The 21,316-nt window shown below is 38.0% G+C and overlaps 1 protein-coding gene across 1 annotated transcript in view; it reads right to left on the bottom strand.

The window, feature by feature from the left end:
• mpped1 (metallophosphoesterase domain containing 1) overlaps positions 1-21,316 on the bottom strand; it is a 147,738-nt gene that overhangs the window by 110,381 nt on the left and 16,041 nt on the right. The window contains exons 2-3 of the mRNA XM_069156327.1: positions 19,894-20,223; positions 16,833-17,014 (exon numbers count right to left, since the gene is read on the bottom strand). Coding sequence (XP_069012428.1) covers positions 16,833-17,014; positions 19,894-20,066 — 355 coding nt within the window. The 5' untranslated portion in view covers positions 20,067-20,223. The remainder of the gene's footprint in view (positions 1-16,832; positions 17,015-19,893; positions 20,224-21,316) is intronic.

The following is a 21,316-nucleotide window of genomic DNA, read 5'->3' as shown; positions in this document are numbered from 1 at the left end:
ATAAAACTACAGGCTGAATATAAAACTACAGACATGGATATAAAACTACAGACTGGATATAAAACTACAGACTGGATATAAAACACAGACTGGATATAAAACTACAGACTGTATATAAAACACAGACTGTATATAAAACTACAGGCTGGATATAAAACTATAGACATGGATATACAACTACAGACTGGATATACAACTACAGACATGGATATAAAACTACAGGTTGGATATAAAACCACAGGCTGGATATAAAACTACAGACTAGATATAAAACTACAGGCTAGATATAAAACTACAGGCTGGATATAAAACTACAGGCTGGATACAAAACTACAGGCTGGATATAAAACTACATGCTGGTTATAAAACTACAGGCTGGATATAAAACTACAGGCTGGATATAAAACTACAGGCTGAATATAAAACTACAGACATGGATATAAAACTACAGACTGGATATAAAACTACAGACATGGAAATAAAACAACAGGCTGGATATAAAACTACAGACTAGATATAAAACACAGACTGGATATAAAACTACAGGCTGAATATAAAACTACAGACATGGAAATAAAACAACAGGCTGGATATAAAACTACAGACTGGATATAAAACTACAGACATGGATATAAAACTACAGGCTGGATATAAAACTACAGACTGGATATAAAACTACAGACTGGATATAAAACTACAGACATGGATATAAAACTACAGACTAGATATAAAACACAGACTGGATATAAAACTACAGGCTGAATATAAAACTACAGACATGGATATAAAACTACAGGCTGGATATAAAACTACAGACTGGATATAAAACTACAGACTGTACGTAAAACTACAGGCTGGATATAAAACTACAGACTGGATATAAAACTACAGACTGGATATAAAACACAGACTGTATGTAAAACTACAGGCTGGATATAAAACTATAGACATGGATATAAAACTACAGGCTGGATATAAAACTACAGACTGGATATAAAACTACAGACTGGATATCTACCACAGACTGGATATAAAACTACAGACTGGATATAAAACTACAGACTGGATATAAAACAGACTGGATATAAAACTACAGACTGGATATAAAACACAGACTGTATATAAAACTACAGACATGGATATAAAACTACAGGCTAGATATAAAACTACAGACTGGATATACAACTACAGACATGGATATAAAACTACAGGCTGGATATAAAACTACAGACTAGATATAAAACACAGACTGGATATAAAACTACAAGTTGGATATAAAACTAAAGGCTGGATATAAAACTACAGACATGGATATAAAACTACAGACATGGATATAAAACTACAGGCTGGATATAAAACCACAGGCTGGATATAAAACTACAGGCTGGATATAAAACTACAGTCTGGATATAAAACACAGACTGGATATAAAACTACAGGCTGAATATAAAACTACAGACTGGATATAAAACTACAGACTGGATATAAAACTACAGACTGTATATAAAACACAGACTGTATAAAAAACTACAGGCTGGATATAAAACTATATACATGGATATAAAACTACAGGCTGGATATAAAACTACAGACTGGATATACAACTACAGACATGGATATAAAACTACAGGCTGGATATAAAACCACAGGCTGGATATAAAACCACAGGCTGGATATAAAACTACAGACTAGATATAAAACTACAGGCTAGATATAAAACTACAGACATGGATATAAAACTACAGGCTGGATATAAAACTACAGACATGGATACAAAACTACAGACTGGATATAAAACTACAGACTGGATATGAAACACAGACTGGATATAAAACAAAGACTGGATATAAAACTACAGACTGGATATACAACTACAGACATGGATATATAACTACAGGCTGGATATAAAACCACATGCTGGATATAAAACTACAGACTGGATATACAACTACAGACTGGATATACAACTACAGACATGGATATAAAACTACAGGCTGGATATAAAACTACAGACTAGATATAAAACACAGACTGGATATAAAACTACAAGTTGGATATAAAACTAAAGGCTGGATATAAAACTACAGACATGGATATAAAACTACAGACATGGATATAAAACCACAGGCTGGATATAAAACTACAGACTGGATATAAAACTACAGACTAGATATAAAACACAGACTGGATATAAAACTACAGGCTGAATATAAAACTACAGACATGGATATAAAACTACAGACTGGATATAAAACCACAGACTGGATATAAAACAAAGACTGGATATAAAACAGACAAGATATAAAACTACAGACTGGATATAAAACTACAGACTGGATATAAAACTACAGACATGGATATAAAACACAGACTGGATATAAAACTGCAGACTGGATATAAAACAGACAAGATATAAAACTACAGACTGGATATAAAACTACAGACATGGATATAAAACTACAGACTGGATATAAAACAGACAAGATATAAAACTACAGACTGGATATAAAACACAGACTAGGTATAAAACTACAGACTGGATATAAAACTACAGACTGGATATAAAACTACAGACTGGATATAAAACACAGACTGTATGTAAAACTACAGGCTGGATATAAAACTATAGACATGGATATAAAACTACAGGCTGGATATAAAACTACAGACTGGATATAAAACTACAGACTGGATATAAAACACAGACTGTGTGTAAAACTACAGGCTGGATATAAAACTACAGACTGGATATAAAACTACAGACATGGATATAAAACTACAGGCTGGATATAAAACTACAGACATGGATACAAAACTACAGGCTGGATATAAAACTACATGCTGGTTATAAAACCACAGGCTGGATATAAAACTACAGACTGGATATAAAACTACAGGCTGGATATAAAACTACAGACTAGATATAAAACACAGACTGGATATAAAACTACAGGCTGAATATAAAACTACAGGCTGGATATAAAACTACAGACTGGATATAAAACTACAGACTGGATATAAAACTACAGACTGGATATGAAACACAGACTGGATATAAAACAAAGACTGGATATAAAACTGCAGAGAAGATATAAAACTACAGACTGGATATAAAACTACAGACTGGATATACAACTACAGACATGGATATATAACTACAGGCTGGATATAAAACCACATGCTGGATATAAAACTACAGGCTGAATATAAAACTACAGACTGGATATAAAACTACAGACTGGATATACAACTACAGACATGGATATAAAACTACAGACATGGATATAAAACTACAGGCCGGATATAAAATCACAGGCTGGATATAAAACTACAGACTAGATATAAAACTACAGACTGGATATAAAACTACAGACATGGATATACAACTACAGACTGGATATAAAACCACAGACTGGATATAAAACTACAGACATGGATATAAAACTACAGGCTGGATATAAAACCACAGGCTGGATATAAAACTACAGGCTGGATATAAAACTACAGTCTGGATATAAAACACAGACTGGATATAAAACTACAGGCTGAATATAAAACTACAGACTGGATATAAAACTACAGACTGGATATAAAACTACAGACTGGATATAAAACTACAGACTGTATATAAAACACAGACTGTATAAAAAACTACAGGCTGGATATAAAACTATATACATGGATATAAAACTACAGGCTGGATATAAAACTACAGACTGGATATACAACTACAGACATGGATATAAAACTACAGGCTGGATATAAAACCACAGGCTGGATATAAAACCACAGGCTGGATATAAAACTACAGACTAGATATAAAACTACAGGCTAGATATAAAACTACAGACATGGATATAAAACTACAGGCTGGATATAAAACTACAGACATGGATACAAAACTACAGACTGGATATAAAACTACAGACTGGATATGAAACACAGACTGGATATAAAACAAAGACTGGATATAAAACTACAGACTGGATATACAACTACAGACATGGATATATAACTACAGGCTGGATATAAAACCACATGCTGGATATAAAACTACAGACTGGATATACAACTACAGACTGGATATACAACTACAGACATGGATATAAAACTACAGGCTGGATATAAAACTACAGACTAGATATAAAACACAGACTGGATATAAAACTACAAGTTGGATATAAAACTAAAGGCTGGATATAAAACTACAGACATGGATATAAAACTACAGACATGGATATAAAACCACAGGCTGGATATAAAACTACAGACTGGATATAAAACTACAGACTAGATATAAAACACAGACTGGATATAAAACTACAGGCTGAATATAAAACTACAGACATGGATATAAAACTACAGACTGGATATAAAACCACAGACTGGATATAAAACAAAGACTGGATATAAAACAGACAAGATATAAAACTACAGACTGGATATAAAACTACAGACTGGATATAAAACTACAGACATGGATATAAAACACAGACTGGATATAAAACTGCAGACTGGATATAAAACAGACAAGATATAAAACTACAGACTGGATATAAAACTACAGACATGGATATAAAACTACAGACTGGATATAAAACAGACAAGATATAAAACTACAGACTGGATATAAAACACAGACTAGGTATAAAACTACAGACTGGATATAAAACTACAGACTGGATATAAAACTACAGACTGGATATAAAACACAGACTGTATGTAAAACTACAGGCTGGATATAAAACTATAGACATGGATATAAAACTACAGGCTGGATATAAAACTACAGACTGGATATAAAACTACAGACTGGATATAAAACACAGACTGTGTGTAAAACTACAGGCTGGATATAAAACTACAGACTGGATATAAAACTACAGACATGGATATAAAACTACAGGCTGGATATAAAACTACAGACATGGATACAAAACTACAGGCTGGATATAAAACTACATGCTGGTTATAAAACCACAGGCTGGATATAAAACTACAGACTGGATATAAAACTACAGGCTGGATATAAAACTACAGACTAGATATAAAACACAGACTGGATATAAAACTACAGGCTGAATATAAAACTACAGGCTGGATATAAAACTACAGACTGGATATAAAACTACAGACTGGATATAAAACTACAGACTGGATATGAAACACAGACTGGATATAAAACAAAGACTGGATATAAAACTGCAGACAAGATATAAAACTACAGACTGGATATAAAACTACAGACTGGATATACAACTACAGACATGGATATATAACTACAGGCTGGATATAAAACCACATGCTGGATATAAAACTACAGGCTGAATATAAAACTACAGACTGGATATAAAACTACAGACTGGATATACAACTACAGACATGGATATAAAACTACAGACATGGATATAAAACTACAGGCCGGATATAAAATCACAGGCTGGATATAAAACTACAGACTAGATATAAAACTACAGACTGGATATAAAACTACAGACATGGATATACAACTACAGACTGGATATAAAACCACAGACTGGATATAAAACCACAGAATGGATATAAAACACAGACTGGATATAAAACTACAAGCTGGATTTAAAACTACAGGCTGGATATAAAACAAAGACTGGATATAAAACAAAGACTGGATATAAAACAGACAAGATATAAAACTACAGACTGGATATAAAACTACAGACATGGATATAAAACAGACTGGATATAAAACTGCAGACTGGATATAAAACAGACAAGATATAAAACTACAGACTGGATATAAAACTACAGACATGGATATAAAACTACAGACTGGATATAAAACAGACAAGATATAAAACTACAGACTGGATATAAAACTACAGACTGGACATAAAACTACAGACTGGATATAAAACACAGACTGGATATAAAACTACAGACTGGATATAAAACACAGACTGTATGTAAAACTACAGGCTGGATATAAAACTACAGACATGGATATAAAACTACAGACATGGATATAAAACTACAGACATGGATACAAAACTACAGGCTGGATATAAAACTACATGCTGGTTATAAAACCACAGGCTGGATATAAAACTACAGACTGGATATAAAACTACAGGCTGGATATAAAACTACAGACTGGATATAAAACTACAGGCTGAATATAAAACTACAGACATGGATATAAAACTACAGGCTGGATATAAAACTACAGACTGGATATGAAACACAGACTGGATATAAAACAAAGACTGGATATAAAACTGCAGACAAGATATAAAACTACAGACTGGATATAAAACACAGACTGGATATAAAACTACAGACTGGATATAAAACTACAGACTGGATATACAACTACAGACATGGATATAAAACTACAGGCTGGATATAAAACTACAGACTGGATATAAAACTACAGACTGGATATACAACTACAGACATGAATATAAAACTACAGACATGGATATAAAACTACAGGCCGGATATAAAACCACAGGCTGGATATAAAACTACAGACTAGATATAAAACACAGACTGGATATAAAACTACAGGCTGGATATAAAACTACAGACATGGATATAAAACTACAGGCTGGATATAAAACTACAGACTGGATATAAAACTACAGACATGTATATACAACTACAGACTAGATATAAAACACAGACTGGATATAAAACTACAAGCTGGATATAAAACTACAGGCTGGCTATAAAACTACAGACATGGATATAAAACTACAGGCTGGATATAAAACTACAGACATGGATATAAAACTACAGACTGGATATACAACTACAGACATGGATATAAAACTACAGACATGGATATAAAACTACAGGCCGGATATAAAATCACAGGCTGGATATAAAACTACAGACTAGATATAAAACTACAGACTGGATATAAAACTACAGACATGGATATACAACTACAGACTAGATATAAAACACAGACTGGATATAAAACTACAAGCTGGATATAAAACTACAGGCTGGATATAAAACTACAGACATGGATATAAAACTACAGACTGGATATAAAACCACAGACTGGATATAAAACCACAGAATGGATATAAAACACAGACTGGATATAAAACTACAAGCTGGATTTAAAACTACAGGCTGGATATAAAACAAAGACTGGATATAAAACAAAGACTGGATATAAAACAGACAAGATATAAAACTACAGACTGGATATAAAACTACAGACATGGATATAAAACTACAGACATGGATATAAAACAGACTGGATATAAAACTGCAGACTGGATATAAAACAGACAAGATATAAAACTACAGACTGGATATAAAACTACAGACATGGATATAAAACTACAGACTGGATATAAAACAGACAAGATATAAAACTACAGACTGGATATAAAACTACAGACTGGACATAAAACTACAGACTGGATATAAAACACAGACTGGATATAAAACTACAGACTGGATATAAAACACAGACTGTATGTAAAACTACAGGCTGGATATAAAACTACAGACATGGATATAAAACTACAGACATGGATATAAAACTACAGACATGGATACAAAACTACAGGCTGGATATAAAACTACATGCTGGTTATAAAACCACAGGCTGGATATAAAACTACAGACTGGATATAAAACTACAGGCTGGATATAAAACTACAGACTGGATATAAAACTACAGGCTGAATATAAAACTACAGACATGGATATAAAACTACAGGCTGGATATAAAACTACAGACTGGATATGAAACACAGACTGGATATAAAACAAAGACTGGATATAAAACTGCAGACAAGATATAAAACTACAGACTGGATATAAAACACAGACTGGATATAAAACTACAGACTGGATATAAAACTACAGACTGGATATACAACTACAGACATGGATATAAAACTACAGGCTGGATATAAAACTACAGGCTGAATATAAAACTACAGACTGGATATAAAACTACAGACTGGATATACAACTACAGACATGAATATAAAACTACAGACATGGATATAAAACTACAGGCCGGATATAAAACCACAGGCTGGATATAAAACTACAGACTAGATATAAAACACAGACTGGATATAAAACTACAGGCTGGATATAAAACTACAGACATGGATATAAAACTACAGGCTGGATATAAAACTACAGACTGGATATAAAACTACAGACATGTATATACAACTACAGACTAGATATAAAACACAGACTGGATATAAAACTACAAGCTGGATATAAAACTACAGGCTGGCTATAAAACTACAGACATGGATATAAAACTACAGGCTGGATATAAAACTACAGACATGGATACAAAACTACAGGCTGGATATAAAACTACATGCTGGTTATAAAACCACAGGCTGGATATAAAACTACAGGCTGGATATAAAACTACAGACTGGATATAAAACTACAAACTGGATATAAAACTACAGACTGGATATAAAACCACAGACTGGATATAAAACCACAGAATGGATATAAAACACAGACTGGATATAAAACTACAGACTGGATATAAAACCACAGACTGGATATAAAACTGCAGACTGGATATAAAACAGACAAGATATAAAACTACAGACTGGATATAAAACTACAGACATGGATATAAAACACAGACTGGATATAAAACTGCAGACTGGATATAAAACAGACAAGATATAAAACTACAGACTGGATATAAAACTACAGACATGGATATAAAACTACAGACTGGATATAAAACAGACAAGATATAAAACTACAGACTGGATATAAAACACAGACTAGGTATAAAACAAAGACTGGATATAAAACTACAGACTGGATATAAAACTACAGACTGGATAAAATTCCACAGACTGGACATAAAACTACAGACTGGATATAAAACTACAGACTGGATATACAACTACAGACTGGATATAAAACTAAAGACATGTATGTAAAACTACAGGCTGTATATAAAACTACAGACTGGATATAAAACTACAGGCTGGATATAAAACTACGGACATGGATATAAAACTACAGACTAGATATAAAACACAGACTGGATATAAAACTACAGGCTGGATATAAAACTACACACATGGATATAAAACTACAGACTGGATATAAAACCACAGACTGGATATAAAACAGACAAGATATAAAACTACAGACTGGATATAAAACACAGACTAGGTATAAAACAAAGACTGGATATAAAACTACAGACTGGATATAAAATAGACAAGATATAAAACTACAGACTGGATATACAACTACAGACATGGATATAAACCCACAGACTGGATATAAAACTACAGACTGGATATAAAACTACAGACTGGATATAAAACACAGACTGGATATAAAACTGCAGACTGGATATAAAACTACAGGCTGGATATAAAACTACAGACTGGATATAAAACTACAGACTGGCTATAAAAGAGTTTGTCGCTTCAGTTCTGTAAAATGGTTCTGATCCAGAAGTGTCTTCAGCTGCAATACCAGCGAGTGCCACTAAAGGTCGGCTCCAAAAATAGAGTGTGTGTGTGTGTGTGTGTGTGTGTGTGTGTGTGTGTGTGTGTGTGTGTGTGTGTGTGTGTGTGCAGCACAACGAATCTTTTAAGAATGGAAGCTGCTCCTCTCTTGACCCACAGTCGACTCCAAAGCTAAATCAGATCCATATTTAAACAGTACTCACTGCGGTATATTCCCTCTCCGCTCCAGGAGCTCACGCTATCACATGGCATGAATAAAGACGCCACTCAAGTCTACAACGAGGGCAGCGCACACAAACAAATACGCAAACACTCGGGGAAGTGTTGCCTCGGCTTACGAATCGCACACGGATGCTTGTTGCGTCGTTCAGAGAGCTGAGAGCTGATCAAAGTTGCCGTTATTGGAGACAATTGGACTGAAGTGGTGTTCAGCAGCTCCAGGTCTTCCTCTCACCCTCTACTCACCTCCTGTCTGGCTCTCTCCTCTCTCCTGTTAATCAGCCTCCAGTCGCTCCAACACACAGATCACCGTCCTACCGCGGCTCCACGCTGGCACTGGGCTCATCAGAACACGGTGGAGAACCAAAGGTCCACAGACTGGAATCATTCATCCTCAACGACTGCATGAGTCTGAAAGTCCACCATGCTCCACTCAGAGATGCTGACCTCTCTGATTGTTGTCTGCAGGGACTCTCCGAGGTCATGAACTCTTAAAGGCTTCATCCTGCTGGAAGTACTGTCGCTATCATCATCACCAGGTGGTACAACCAAAGACTGGAAATAAAACTACAGACTGGATATAAAACACAGACTGGATATAAAACACAGACTGGATATAAAACTACAGACTGGGTATAAAACTACAGATTGGATAGAAAACCACAAACTGGATATAAAATCACAGACTGGATATAAAACTACAGACTGGATATAAAACCACAGACTGGATATAAAACACAGACTGGATATAAAACTACAGACTGGATATAAAACACAGACTGGATATAAAACTACAGACTGGATATAAAACACAGACTGGATATAAAACACAGACTGGATATAAAACTACAGACTGGATATAAAACACAGACTGGATATAAAACTACAGACTGGGTATAAAACTACAGATTGGATATAAAACCACAAACTGGATATAAAACCACAGACTGGATATAAAACTACAGACTGGATATAAAACCACAGACTGGATATAAAACTACAGACTGGATATAAAACCACTGACCGGATATAAAACTACAGACTGGATATAAAACCACTGACTGGATATAAAACTACAGACTGGATATAAAACTACAGACTGGATATAAAACCACTGACTGGATATAAAACTACAGACTGGATATTTAAATACAGACTGGATATAAAACTACAGACTAGATATAAAAGTGTTCGTAGCTTCAGGTCTGTAAAATAGTTCTGATCCAGAAGTGTCTTCAACTGCAATACCAGCGAGTGCCACTAGAGGTCGGCTCCAAAAAGCCTCCGGCTCCATAGACTCCCATTCAACTTCTCTCATCAAATCCAAAGTGAATAAAATGTGTCCATCAGTTATCTCGGTGTTGTTAGCTAAAGTCACTCCTTCTTCTTAGTTTTCTGGAGGTCCATCTGAAAATAATCCCTCATTCATTAGAAAAGAAGATTCAACAAGACCTGTTTTGGGGGCGTGTCTGTTTGATTGACAGGCCTGTGGTGCAGTCAGGTTACAGCTATCGGTGGGCGGGACGTAGTATCGTCAGGTTTCCAATGAGATCGGTCAGATCCACCGCTGGCTCCTCCCCCAGCTCGTCCAAATATGGTCACTTCCTGCGCCAAAGTGATGGTTGATGACATCACTGATGGTTGGTCACGAAGTGTTTGCACAAAGTCTACTTTTTATCCACCACTTTTTTCCGTCATGGTAACATTAAACAGTGCTCCCATACTGCAGACCAAAACAATGGGGGCGGAGCCTCTAACTGCACCTTATCTTGTATATTTGATATAGTTGACCGACATGTAAGATCATTTTTATAATCATGTTTCTGTGTGTATAATCAGTTAAAAGTAAGAATCGTTGTGTTTACATCATCGTAAAATTAACCCGTCACGTGTAGAGAGGGAGCAGCTCCACTTCATGTTGCACCTCCATGTTTCTACAGCATCCCAGAAGAGACAAACCAAACAGGAGGAGGGTTGTGAGGGCTGTTCAGTCCGCTGCAGTGTGTAACATCACCACTAGATGCTTCTAAATCCTGCACACTACTGCTTTAAGCTCTTATTCATCACACAATCTGATTTACAGATTAAAACGATGGTTAATGACATCTGATCATCAGGGGACACACACAGTCCACACAGAGTGATTGACAGCTGGAGTATCTGGTGTATGTATCACCATGACAACAGAGGGCAGAAGTGTGCAATCAGTCTCCGGGGCTGAGCTGTGAGTTTAGCCAGGTAAGGCAGCCTTCCTCTGGGGACAGATGTGGACAGCTTCCACTCATCTCTCCTCTTTTTATACCTCATCCTTCTCCTCCCAGTCCTCCCCTCACATTCCAACCGCTCTCCCTGCATGAGACTCCTCTCCTACCTCCTCACTCCTCCCCTCTGTTCCTTTCTTCTCTCCTCCTCTCTCCCCCCTTGCCTGCAATGTTTGCCATCCCTGACAAAGCCTTGAGCGACTGCCAGCGGCCCCCAAGAGCCGTCTGACTTCCTGCTAAAAATAAGAGCTGAGAGGAGAACCGCAGACAGCAGCCGGCGAGTGAGAGGCAGCAGGAGAGAAAGGACTGGAGTAGGACAGGGAGGTTTGGAGGAAGGAGGAGAAGGAGGAAGAGGAAAATGAGCAGTGAAAGGAAGACGTGGTGGAGGAAAGGAACAGTCTGCAGGAGGGAAAAGACAAAAGGAGCTGCAGGGGACAAACACAATATGAGAAAACATGAGCAGGAGGAAGAAAGAAAAAATGGAGAAATAGGGGAAAGATGAAAGAGCAGAAAGTTTGGGAGCAGATGGTGATACCTGACCGAGACTCGCTTCGTACAAACACTCCTCTGAAATGAATACGCAAACCTCATCTCCCAGAAAATCTGTTGTGTACACACTCAACAGCAGGAGTTACATTCATCTCCTGAATGAGACGGTGTGTGTGACAGACAGAGAAGGAATAGCCACGTTATAAATATTTATAGGAGGGAGAGGAGAGGAGGAGGAGGAGAGGAGAGGAGAGGAGAGGAGAGGAGGAGGAGGAGAGGAGAGGAGAGGAGAGGAGAGGAGAGGAGAGGAGGAGGAAGAGACTTCACAGGCAGCAGCAGCACGTGTGGCTTGCTTCATCTTTCCTTCCCTCCACTGGAGAGCGGTGAGCGGATTTGCAGCTCCTGTGTTTGATGGAGGAAGGGGGGAGGACAGCGAGTTCTCCCCTTATCTCCTCCCGCTCTGCCTCCCTCCCTCGGAGAGAGATGAACACAAAGGCGGCACCTGCTAACAGGCTGCTGCCGTTCCAGGGAGGTTGGTGCAGGTGTGGATGACGCTGGTGACGATGATGATGATGAAGGTGGTGATAGTGGAGCACGCTCACACTCCTCAACATTCAACAGATTTCCTGCCGCTTCGCTCCCAACGAGGTCACTTCCTGCCAGGAGTGATGATAAGACTCCACTTGCTCCTGACTCAGTACACAGATAAGAAGCTTCGAGCCGGCTGTGGAGGCCAAAGTCAAAGAAGACTCCGCTGAAGCTCCTTTACTCCTTCCTTAATAAATAGTGTTTATTAAAATCTATTCTCTTCCTTAAAACTACACTTTAAAGTGTTCAGTCTGCAGAGAAGTACCACGTATTAAATAGTCTCACTTTAACAGGACCACAGGCAGCTGGCTACAGAACCAGTGTCTCTCTGTGGTTAATGGGTCATTTAATCAGTCCCTCCAGGATTCCAGGAGTTTTTTGTGATTGTTGTAAGTAAAAATGTTTGATTTAGCGATAGATTTTCTCTAAAATTATTATAAAACCACAGACTGGATATAAAACAGACTGGATATAAAACACAGACTGGATATAAAACACAGACTGGATATAAAACTACAGACTGGATATAAAACCACAGACTGGATATAAAACTACAGACTGGATAAAAAACTACAGACTGGATATACAACTACAGACTGGATATACAACTACAGACTGGATATACAACTACAGACTGGATATAAAACTACAGGCTGGATATAAAACACAGACTGGATATAAAACTACAGACTGGATATAAAACTACAGACTGGATATAAAACTACAGACTGGATATAAAACTACAGACTGGATATAAAACACAGACTGGATATAAAACTACAGACTGGATATACAGCTACAGACTGGATATAAAACTACAGACTGGATATAAAACTACAGACTGGATATAAAACTACAGACTGGATATACAACTACAGACTGGATATAAAACTACAGACTGGATATAAAACTACAGACTGGATATAAAACACAGACTGGATATAAAACACAGACTGGATATAAAACTACAGACTGGATATAAAACCACAGACTGGATATAAAACTACAGACTGGATAAAAAACTACAGACTGGATATACAACTACAGACTGGATATACAACTACAGACTGGATATACAACTACGGACTGGATATAAAACTACGGACTGGATATAAAACACAGACTGGATATAAAACACAGACTGGATATAAAACTACAGACTGGATATAAAACTACAGACTGGATATAAAACTACAGACTGGATATAAAACACAGACTGGATATAAAACTACAGACTGGATATACAGCTACAGACTGGATATAAAACACAGACTGGATATAAAACTACAGACTGGATATAAAACTACAGACTGGATATAAAACTACAGACTGGATATAAAACACAGACTGGATATAAAAGTGAGCATAGCTTCCGGTCTGAAATTATTTTTTTTGCAGTAGATTTTCTCTAAAATGTTGATGTAATTTGTGGAGTTTTAAGTGTGTTTTTTCTGCAAATTTGGGGAAGTATAAAAAAGTTGAACTATTATTAAAAAAAATGTAAACACTATGATAAATGAATGAATCTGTAATAACTTCCTGTGATAATAATCATGCTGCACTTCACAGAAATATTTTAGTTTTAATGTTTTTTATGTATTTATTGAACTTAAGAGAACCGTGGAGATAAAAGCTCCTAAAAGGTCCTAAAGGTTCCTAAAAGGTCCTAAAATCTGCGTATGTTTCCAGAACAGAGCGTCTGTGACTGGAATATAGAAACAAGGACTACATCAGCTGTCAAAATAAGAGCTTTAGATGCTGTTTAATTCATGTTCATTCAACACATAGACCTGCTGGATGAAACAAACAAAGAGACGTCTCTGACAAATGGACGTGTGGAGAAAACTCATTTAACATCCAGTAATATGGAATCACTTCCTCTGACCACAAACATTTAATCATCATTTTAATGTGAAGGACACATTTCACTTCCTGTTTGTCTTCTTGTTCCTGTTTCTCGGGTGAACAGAGTTTTATTTGGTGATGAAAACAGGAGCAGAGACTTTCTGATTGAAAATGAGGAGTTATTGTTGGTAATAAAAGTGAGTTTTGTTTTTAAAAGATTACCTTTATGTTTTAATACTTTCAGCACAGATTCTGGTGACATGTTTTGTGGAGAAATTGCAGGAATTAAAAAAATATTGAATACAAATATTGAATTTGTGTTAATTATTACAATCACAAGATTGTTATTTTCTGGAGGGACTGATTTAGAAATCCTTCTTAGATCAGTCAGAAGCCATTAATAAGAACAAGTTGACGGATGTAACCAATAGATCATGTGACCACTAATTTAATGTAAAAGGCTGCAAACTAAATTAACAATAAATACGTAGTTTCACTGACAAATTCAGTTGTTTTAATTTGCACTGCTGCACACAAATAACCATTAAAAATAAATGCTGCTTTCCATAATAATGGATTTATTAACATTTATGAGCTGATGAATTATTAAAATGACCATAATAATGAAATACATACTTGGATTAACATGATATAATGATATAAACAACCACCAGGGGATTTTTTTTTTTTTTTTTTTTTTACAACGCTGCAAACCAAATTATATTATTTAAACTTGTATTATTGGTCAAAGTATTTGTAAATTATTAGAATCTTTTATAGAGGGCACCTTAATAAAAGACAGTATAAATATTTTCATATGGATTATTATCTCTTTATCGTCACTGCCTAACCACATGTGGTGGTAAACGGGAAGTGGAGTTTAGAAGGTTTCTTCAGAGGAAGAACTACCAAAACTGCCAACTTTAAATTGTATGAAAGAGTAAAATCTGAAGTATTATAAATGTATGTAAATATCCAGCTGGGAGGATAGTGACCTGGAGCCTGAAGGCATCACCTCACTGCCTGCTTTCTTTCAGGGTTTCTTCCTTTCATTTGCAGGTTTAAGGATGTTTTGAATGTTCAGACTACAGCTGTGAAGTCAGCGAGCCGTCAGACAGTAGAGGAGAGAAACAACAGACACACATCACACTGTATGTTCACCACTAATCACACTGTATTCACCACTAATCACACTGTATGTTCACCATTGATCACACTATATGTTAACCATTGATCACACTGTATGTTCACCATCAATCACTGTATGTTCACCATCAATCACTGTATGTTCACCATCAATCACTATGTTCACCATCAATCACTGTATGTTCACCATTAATCACACTGTATATTCAACCATTAATCACTCTGTATTCACCACTAATCACAATATGTTCACCACACATCACACTGTGTGTTCACCACTGATCACACTGCATGTTTACAACTAATCACGCTCAGGCCTCTGTTACCTGACTGACGTTTTCCCCAAATCACCGTGTCAGTTTTCAGTCTGACTTCTGTAACAGCACACTAACGATCAGTGTGGACACTCGGTCATCTTCAGCGTGTTGTCAGCGTGTTTTCATCGTTTTGCAGCACATCGATGATCACAGACCACTTTTAAAACTCCTCTTTGTGATATGTTCAAGGAACTCCTCAAAGATTAGTACACCAGCAGCCACAGAGCGCTGTATTCAGGAGAGAGAACTGAGAGGAAGCGTGGTCGGTGATTTAAAAGGACTGGGAAAGTATTCAGGGGTTTGTAATTTGCTCTACAATATGTGTAAAATGATTCATCCCTGAGCTACAGGACGTTTCACTTCTCAAAGTTTTCTAACCAACTTCTAATGGCCCTCCATGAGAGTAAATGTAGCTGTGCACTGACCCTACTGACGGTGTGGTTAACAGAGGGGACCCAGTTACAGCACACAGAGGTACTGACCTAGCCAGTCGTTGAACTTCTTGACCTCCGAGGGCAGTCCCAGCTCTGTGAAGTCTCCGGCGTGGATGAACACGTCCCCGTACGGCATCTGGATGGCGTCAGTGCGGGAGTGCGTGTCTGAGATGCACACAAAGCGAGTGTAACCCGGCGGCTTGGGAGCATCGTGAGGCATGGGGTCCACCCTGAGACGAGGAGGAGAACAAAGGACAAGGACGTTAAAGGGAGAGAGGAAAGGAAAAGGGGTCAAAGCAGCTGCTGGTGCACTTAAAACAAAACCAGAGAAGAAGACATGGCGCCGTATGCAGAGTCTCTGTGGTAAGAGGCTGACAATGAAAGAAATCAGAATTAGTATCTAGCAGAAAGTCATCCCTGCAGACTGAGGCAGAGGAGGAAACGAGAGGCATCATGGGAGCGAGAGGCCACAATAAAAGCACAGCACTGAAGGAGACAGAAAGAGAAATGTGCAGAGATGGAAAAAGAATAAAGCGCAGATACAGAAAAAGAGCAGCGTCCTGTGGGATTTCAGCAAGTGTGCAGCTCCACGAGGTCTCCAGGGGGAAGAGGGGAGCTGGTGAATAACCATGGCCCACTTTAGAGAGCTTTCCTCCAGGTACGATAACACCCAGCCCTGCCTTCTCCTGCACCTCCTTCTCCTCCTCATTCTCCTCCTCCTTCTCCTTCTCCTCCTCCTCCTCCTCCTACTCCTCCTCCTTCTCCTTCTCCTTCTCCTTCTCCTTCTCCTCTTCCTTCTCCCCACCAAAAGAGAGGGAAAGAAACGGGGAGAAGCGGGAAAGCAGATATACATGCATATATGAAGTGAGTCACAAAGTAAAACAATCCAGGAGAGGCTTTGTGAAAAAAGTTCCACTTCCACCTCTGAGTTTACAGAAGAGTGAAGGAATGTAACGTCAGGCTTCCTGGAGAAACTCACTTCCTATATATCTGTTTAAAAGACAGTTTCTATGGTTTTATTTAGTGCAGTTTAATGAAAGTGATTCTTCATGTCAGTTACTGTAGATTATTATACAGCTGTGGACAAGAAAACTTACAACCAGTTAAAAACATATTCTATAGAATATTAATATTGTTCCCTTATTCAAAGAGGAATTCTAAGTGCTCTCTCTCTCTCTCTCTCTCTCTCTCTCTCTCTCTCTCTCTCTCTCTCTCTCTCTCTCCACACAGACCTCACTCATTTTATTTTATACTTTTTTATACCACACTTATTTTTTTTCTGAGTTTTTATAATGTACTATACTGTATAATACATAATAATAATACATATTCTCATCACTCACGAAGTAATCCATATCAATGATCTGCAATTTCTGTACAATATACAATATATCCTGGAAATTTACAATTAACAACATATTTTCTATCACCTACATGCAATAATTATGTTTTTCTTTAAATTATCTGTACATATCAGGGTGTTTATTTATGTTGTGTATATAGCTTGTGTGTGTGTGTGTGTGTGTGTGTGTGTGTGTGTGTGTGTGTGTGTGTGTGTGTGTGTGTGTGTGTGTGTGTGTGTTTATATATTGTGATAATTTTTTTACAGTTTTCTAAAAAACATTCTCATTTATTCTAATTTTTTTTTTATTGCATGTGTATTTGTAATTTTGTCTCTGTAATTATCTTTTTCCTACTTGTATTCTTAAACTGTTGTAACAACAAAATTTACCCTCTGCAGGATTAATAAAGTCTCACCTCGCCTCACCTCATCATATCTCATCTCATCTCATCTCATCTCATCTCATCTCATCTCATCTCATCTCATCTCATCTCATCTCATCTCATCTCATCATATCTCATCCCACCTCACCTCATCCCACCTCACTTCACCTCATCTCACCTCACCTCATCATATCTCATCCCACCTCACCTCATCCCACCTCACTTCACCTCATCTCACCTCATCTCATCATATCTCATCACATCTCATTTCATTTCATCATATCTCACCTCATCTCACCTCACCTCATCTCATCATATCTCATCACATCTCATTTCATTTCATCATATCTCATCTCATCTCATCTCATCTCATCACATCTCATCTCACCGCATTATATCTCATCTCACCTCACCTTATCATATCTCACCTCATCTCACCTCACCTCACCTCACCTCATCATATCTCACCTCATCTCACCTCACCTCATCTCACCTCACCTCACCTCACATCTCATCCCACCTCACCTCACCTCACCTCACCTCATCATATCTCATCCCACCTCACCTCATCCCACCTCACTTCACCTCATCTCACCTCATCTCATCATATCTCATCCCATCTCATTTCATCATATCTCATCTCATCTCATCTCACCTCACCTTATCATATCTCATCTCATCTCACCTCACCTTATCATATCTCATCTCATCTCATCTCACCTCATCATATCTCACCTCATCTCATCTCATCTCATCTCATCTCATCAATGAACTGCTATAAACAAAACTGCACCGACAACACGGAACAATTATGATCCCAAAATGACAAAATTGATCTTTCTGACTAACTTACAATGATTTTTTTTTTTCCACAGTAGGCCGAACATGAACGACGTCATTTTTCACTACTGACACCAAATTTAACAGCTGGGTTCAAAATCAGTATTACATTACATTTCATTTATCTGACACTTTTATCCAAAGCGACTTACAATAAGTTCATTTCAACCATGAGGGTACAAAACCAGAACAACAAGAATCAAGAAAATACAATTTCTTCCAGAAAGCCAAACTACAAAGTTCTATCAGTAAGTTCTATTTTAAGATACTAAAGTTCTACTGTTCAAGATAAAGGAGGAGGAGGTGGAGGAGGAGGAGGAGGAGGTGTGTTTTTAGTTTGTGGTGGAAGATGTTCAGAGTTTCTGCTGTCCTGATGTCGGTGGGGAACTCATTCTTCTTTCAGTACAGATGAGAATCAGGACTGACGTGCTGCAGTGCGCATGTGTGTGTGTGTGTGTGTGTGTGTGTGTGTGTGTGTGTGTGTGTGTGTGTGTGTGTGTGTGTGTGTGTGTGTGTGTGTGTGTGTGTGACTGTGTGGACTCACATGTGGACGTGCGGTGGCTGGAAGCGTCCCTGGTTGATATTGTAGAAGGTGAAGGCCTGGGTGGGGTTGGTGCTGTATTCATCCACCTCCACCGCCGTCCTGCTGCCACGCTGCCCTTGAGCCTGAGACTGTTGCCGCCGGGCCGCCATGATCTCTGACAAGGTGAAGGCCATGTTCCTAGGGACCGGAGCAGAGCGGCTGGAGGAGAGCGGGGTCAGAGGTCGTCTCTGTGTCGGCTGCAGGACTGTGAGGGGACAAGAAACGTCCTGGCGGGCTCAGGCCTGAGGAGAGGACATCTCTTCTTCTTCTTCTTCTTCTTCTTCTTGGCACCTAGCAGGAACACACCAGAGCAGAAATGACACACGGTTGGACGGACAAACTTTACTTTAGATATTTACGGAGAATTACAGTGCCTTGCAAAAGTATTGACCCCCCCTTGGCGTATTTCTTTTTTTGTTGCCTTACAACCTGGAATTAAAATTGATTTTTTTTTTTTTTTTTGGGGGGGGGGGGGGGAGTGGGGGGGTTTGTATCATTTGATTTACACAACATGCCTACCACTTTGAAGATGCAAAATATGTTTTATTGTGAAACAAACAAGAAATAAGACAAAAAAACAGAAAACTTGAGCGTGCATAACTATTCACCCCCCCAAAGTCAATATTTTGTAGAGCCCCCTTTTGCAGCAATTACAGCTGCAAGTCTCTTGGGGTATGTATCTATAAGCTTGGCACATCTAGCCACGGGGATTTTTGCCCATTCTTCAAGGCAAAACTGCTCCAGCTCCTTCAAGTTGGATGGGTTTCGCTGGTGTACAGCAATCTTTAAGTCATACCACAGATTCTCAATTGGATTGAGTTCTGGGCTTTGACTCGGCCGTTCCAAGACATTTAAATGTTTCCCCTTAAACCACTCGAGTGTTGCTTTAGCAGTGTGCTTAGGGTCATTGTCCTGCTGGAAGGTGAACCTCCGTCCCAGTCTCAAATCTCTGGAAGACTGAAACAGGTTTCCCTCAAGAATTTCCCTGTATTTAGCGCCATCCATCATTCCTTCAATTCTGACCAGTTTCCCAGTCCCTGCCGATGAAAAACATCCCCACAGCATGATGCTGCCACCACCATGCTTCACTGTGGGGATGGTGTTCTCGGGGTGATGAGAGGTGTTGGGTTTGCACCAGACATAGCTTTTTCCTTGATGGCCAAAAAGCTCAATTTTAGTCTCATCTGACCAGAGTACCTTCTTCCATATGTTTGGGGAGTCTCCCACATGCCTTTTGGCGAACACCAAATGTGTTTGCTTATTTTTTTCTTTAAGCAATGGCTTTTTTTCTGGCCACTCTTCCGTAAAGCCCAGCTCTGTGGAGTGTACGGCTTAAAGTGGTCCGATGGACAGAAACTCCAATCTCTGCTGTGGAGCTTTGCAG

This window comes from Embiotoca jacksoni, unplaced genomic scaffold, assembly GCF_022577435.1.
Source record: "Embiotoca jacksoni isolate LCO1_2020_lvr unplaced genomic scaffold, fEmbJac1.0.p SCAF_21, whole genome shotgun sequence".
Taxonomy (NCBI): Eukaryota; Metazoa; Chordata; class Actinopteri; family Embiotocidae; genus Embiotoca; species Embiotoca jacksoni.
This window is presented reverse-complemented; position numbering and strand designations above follow the sequence as displayed.